This window comes from Prionailurus bengalensis, chromosome X (genome assembly GCF_016509475.1).
Source record: "Prionailurus bengalensis isolate Pbe53 chromosome X, Fcat_Pben_1.1_paternal_pri, whole genome shotgun sequence".
NCBI classification, from domain to species: Eukaryota; Metazoa; Chordata; class Mammalia; order Carnivora; family Felidae; genus Prionailurus; species Prionailurus bengalensis.
In genome coordinates, this window is record NC_057361.1 from 54,466,658 (window position 1) to 54,472,131 (window position 5,474).

The window sequence follows — 5,474 nt, forward strand, 5'->3', positions numbered from 1 at the left end:
TATGGAAAGAGCCTAAATGTCCATCAACGGATGAATGGATAAAGAAATTGTGGTTTATATACACAATGGAATATTACGTGGCAATGAGAAAAAATGAAATATGGCCTTTTGTAGCAACGTGGATGGAACTGGAGAGTGTGATGCTAAGTGAAATAAGCCATACAGAGAAAGACAGATACCATATGGTTTCACTCTTATGTGGATCCTGAGAAACTTAACAGGAACCCATGGGGGAGGGGAAGGAAAAAAAACAAAAAGAGGTTAGAATGGGAGAGAGCCAAAGCATAAGAGACTGTTAAAAACTGAGAACAAACTGAGGGTTGATGGGGGGTGGGAGGGAGGAGAGGGTGGGTGATGGGTATTGAGGAGGGCACCTTTTGGGATGAGCACTGGGTGTTGTATGGAAACCAATTTGTCAATAAATTTCAGAAAAAAAAAAGTAAAAATAAAAAACACTTGAGTGAGACCCAAGATATATGGGTTGTAATCCTGTCTCTTTCAGTGACCTTGAATTACTTCCCCTTAACATTATCTATAAAATGGGCATAGGAAGAAACTATCTAAAAAAATTATATATAGATATAGATATAGATATAGATAGATAGATAGATAGAATATATATATATATATATATATATATATATATATGTATATAAGAACAAAGCATCAGTGAACTGCAGGACTACTTCAAGTAGCCATAAATGCATGTAATTAGATTCCCTGAAGAAGATAAGGGATGGAGGATACAGAAAAATATTTAAAGAAATATGGCTGAAACTTTTCAAAAAATGATGAAAACTGTAATAGCTCATTTCCCAGAAGTTTAACCAACCCAAAATACAGATGTAAAAAGAAACCACACCAAAGCACATCATAATCAAATTGCCTAAAACCAGTGGTATAAAAATCTTAAAAGCAGCCAGAGAATAAAGACAGATTACATGCAGAGTAAGAAAGAAAAGTTTGACACGACAAATAAAAATTAAAAAAGCTTGACATGAGATTTTTTCAATCAGAAGCAATGTAAGTGAGAAGGAAAACGTCTAAAATACTCAAAGAAAAATAGTGTCATCTAGAATTCTTCACACAGCAAAAATACATATTAAAAACAAAGGTGAAATAGACACTTTCAGATATATAAAAGCAGAAAGAATTCAGAGTAAGCAGACCTGCCTCTAAGAAATGTTAAAGTATATCCTTTCAACTGAGTATTTACAGTGTCAGATGGAAACCTGGGATTACATAAAAGAACACATATATAAAAATATTTTCATCTAATTATCTAAACCAGCTTTTAATGACCATGACAGCAAATATCATCTCAAACAGATTGCATAAACATGTATGTGATCTCCCTAGCAATCATAAAATCAAAAACCACTTCTTTGAATATCATGTTACATATACATTAAATTAGGCCAAACACTAGAATACATAATGATAATGGTTTGAAACTGTTAGAGTAATTAATTGAAACTTGGCCTTCGAATTGATATTACTTAAAAAAATATATAATGCAAGGAGTCCACTTGTTCCCTCTTTTCTCTCGTTCTGCTCTGCCATGCCCTGCTCTGAAGCGACACCCACCATCACCCCCAGAAAGCGGCCTCCACCTGCGGAGGACGCCAAGCGGCCCGGCTTTGTCCGGCTCTCTGAGCACGCCACTGCCCCGAGTAAGGAGTCCACGCAGGGCTCGGGCTACGACCTGTACAGTGCCTATGATTATACAGTACCACCTATGGAAAAAGCCCTTGTGAAAATAGACATTCAGATAGCTCTTCCTTCTGGGTGCTGTGGAAGAGTAGCTCCCCGTTCTGGCTTGGCTGCGAAACACTTCATAGATGTAGGAGCTGGCGTCATAGATGAAGATTATAGACAAAATGTGGGTGTTGTACTATTTAATTTTGGCAAAGAAAAGTTTGAAGTCAAAAAGGGTGATCGATGCTAGAACTTCCAGCACTATGTTAAACAGCAGCGGTGAGAGTGGGCATCCTGGTCGTGTTCCTGATCTCAGGGAAAAAGCTCTCAGTTTTTCCCCCTTGAGGATGATGTTAGCTGTGGGCTTTTCATAAATGGCTTTTATGATCTTTAAGTATGTTCCTTCTATCCTGACTTTCTCAAGGGTTTGTATTAAGAAACGGTACTGGATTTTGTCGAAGGCCTTTTCTGCATCGATTGACAAGATCATATGGTTCTTCTCTTTTTTTTTGTTAATGTGATGTATCACGTTGATTGATTTGCAAATGTTGAACAAGCCCTGCATCCCAGGAATGAATCCCACTTGATCATGGTGAATAATTCTTTTTATATGCCGTTGAATTCGATTTGCTAGTATCTTATTGAGAATTTTTGCATCCATATTCATCAGGGATATTGGCCTGTAGTTCTCTTTTTTTACTGGGTCTCTATCTGGTTTAGGAATCAAAGTAATACTGGCTTCATAGAATGAGAAGTTCTAGCATCAGCAATCAGACAACAAAAGGAAAGCAAAGGCATCAAAATTGGCAAAGATGAAGTCAAGCTTTCACTTTTTGCAGATGAGATGATATTATACATGGAAAATCCGATAGACTCCACAAAAGTCTGCTAGAACTGATACATGAATTCAGCAAAGTTGCAGGATACAAAATCAATGTACAGAAATCAGTTGCATTCTTATACACTAACAATGAAGCAACAGAAAGACAAATAAAGAAACTGATCCCATTCACAATTGCACCAAGAAGCATAAAATACCTTGGAATAAATCTAACCAAAGATGTAAAGGATCTGTATGCTGAAAACTATAGAAAGCTTATGAAGCAAATTGAAGAAGATTTAAAGATATGGAAAGACATTCCCTGCTCATGGATTGGAAAAATAAATATTGTCAAAATGTCAATACTACCCAAAGCTATCTACACATTCAATGCAATCCCAATCAAAATTGCACCAGCATTCTTCTCGAAACTAGAACAAGCAATCCTAAAATTCATATGGAACCACAAAAGGCCCCGAATAGCCAAAGGAATTTTGAAGAAGAAGACCAAAGCAGGAGGCATCACAATCCCAGACTTTAGCCTTTACTACAAAGCTGTCATCATCAAGACAGCATGGTATTGGCACCAAAACAGACACATAGACCAATGGAATAGAATAGCAACCCCAGAACTAGACCCACAAACGTATGGCCAACTCATCTTTGACAAAGCAGGAAAGAACATCCAATGGAAAAAAGACAGCCTCTTTAACAAATGGTGCTGGGAGAACTGGACAGCAACATGCAGAAGGTTGAAACTAGACCACTTTCTCACACCATTCACAAAAATAAACTCAAAATGGATAAAGGACCTAAATGTGAGACAGGAAACCATCAAAACCTTAGAGGAGAAAGCAGGAAAAGACCTCTCTGACCTCAGCCTTAGCAATCTCTTACTCGACACATCCCCAAAGGCAAGGGAATTAAAAGCAAAAGTGAATTACTGGGACCTTATGAAGATAAAAAGCTTCTGCACAGCAAAGGAAACAACCAACAAAACTAAAAGGCAACCAACGGAATGGGAAAAGATATTCGCAAATGACATATCGGACAAAGGGCTAGTATCCAAAATCTGTAAAGAGCTCACCAAACTCCACACCCAAAAAACAAATAACCCAGTGAAGAAATGGGCAGAAAACATGAATAGACACTTCTCTAAAGAAGACATCCGGATGGCCAACAGGCACATGAAAAGATGTTCAGCGTCGCTCCTTATCAGGGAAATACAAATCAAAACCACACTCAGATATCACCTCACGCCAGTCAGAGTGGCCAAAATGAACAAATCAGGAGACTATAGATGCTGGAGAGGATGTGGAGAAACGGGAACCCTCTTGCACTGTTGGTGGGAATGCAAATTGGTGCAGCCGCTCTGGAAAGCAGTGTGGAGGTTCCTCAGAAAATTAAAAATAGACCTACCCTATGACCCAGCAATAGCACTGCTAGGAATTTATCCAAGGGATACAGGAGCACTGATGCATAGGGGCACTTGTACCCCAATGTTCATAGCAGCACTCTCAACAATAGCCAAATTATGGAAAGAGCCTAAATGTCCATCAACGGATGATTGGATAAAGAAATTGTGGTTTATATACACAATGGAATATTACGTGGCAATGAGAAAAAATGAAATATGGCCTTTTGTAGCAACGTGGATGGAACTGGAGAGTGTGATGCTAAGTGAAATAAGCCATACAGAGAAAGACAGATACCATATGGTTTCACTCTTATGTGGATCCTGAGAAACTTAACAGGAACCCATGGGGGAGGGGAAGGAAAAAAAAAAAAGAGGTTAGAATGGGAGAGAGCCAAAGCATAAGAGACTGTTAAAAACTGAGAACAAACTGAGGGTTGATGGGGGGTGGGAGGGAGGAGAGGGTGGGTGATGGGTATTGAGGAGGGCACCTTTTGGGATGAGCACTGGGTGTTGTATGGAAACCAATTTGTCAGTAAATTTCATAAAAAAAATAAAAAATAAAATAAATAAATAAATAAAAATAAAAAAAATAAAAAAAGGGTGATCGAATTGCACAGCTCATTTGTGAACGGATTTTTGATCCAGAAATAGAGGAAGTTCAGGTTTTGGATGACACTGAAAGGGGTTCAGGAGGTTTTGGGAAGAATTAAAACTTATGCCAAGAATAGAAAATGAGAAAACATACTTTTCTTAAAAATAGTCTTTGTTTAAAAAAATAAAAATAAAATTTAAAAAATTAAAAAAAATAATGCAATAATTATGTAGAAACATATAAATGTTCTTACTCTTTCACCTGATAGCTATCATCCTATAAATTTAGGCAAAGAATGTAAGCCAATGAAAAAATATATATAAATGCACGAATTTGCTCATTTTACTACTATTTAAAACAATGTCCAGTAATACATGTAGATTATGATATACATCCTGTATAAAATATCAGTTATTCATTAAATCTATAATTAGCAAGAGTGTTTAGCAAACGTGGTAAATTCTTATAAAGTTCATTGATTGAAACGTATAAAATGAAACTTTTCCTATAATCACAACTATATAAAAATGATATTTGTGGGTAAGGAGGTAAGAAAGCAAGAAAAAATGGAAATTTGAGTTGTCAGAATAACAGTGGGTTTGAGGTGGGTTATTTTTCTTGCTTTTTTATTAATGTTGTTTTGATTTTTTTATATTCAAAATAAAAGTAGTAAAACTTTCCCCAGGTTTTCATAAGAAATAATGAGATAATGATTACTCATGAAAGTCCTTGTATATTTGCTAAAGGTATATTCTTCAATTTTAAACTGATATGCTTGATTTATTTAAAGTTATTTAAAAATAATCCTCATGTAATTAAATTGATAAAAAGGTATTATCTGGATAATTGTATTAGTGGTATTCAAACTATTATTCTGTATTAATTTTGCAGAACAAATGTAAAAAATAAAAGATGAGATAAGCATGTGATCTCTGGGATGATAAATA

At 36.1% G+C, this 5,474-nt stretch overlaps 1 protein-coding gene across 1 annotated transcript; it reads left to right on the top strand.

The window, feature by feature from the left end:
• Positions 1-1,527: 1,527 nt before the first annotated feature.
• LOC122476892 (deoxyuridine 5'-triphosphate nucleotidohydrolase, mitochondrial-like) lies at positions 1,528-4,680 on the top strand. The gene is made up of 2 exons (XM_043569778.1): positions 1,528-1,934; positions 4,536-4,680. Exons 1-2 carry the CDS (start codon positions 1,562-1,564, stop codon positions 4,643-4,645), a joined length of 483 nt encoding a protein of 160 aa, XP_043425713.1. The 5' UTR covers positions 1,528-1,561; the 3' UTR covers positions 4,646-4,680.
• Positions 4,681-5,474: the final 794 nt, after the last annotated feature.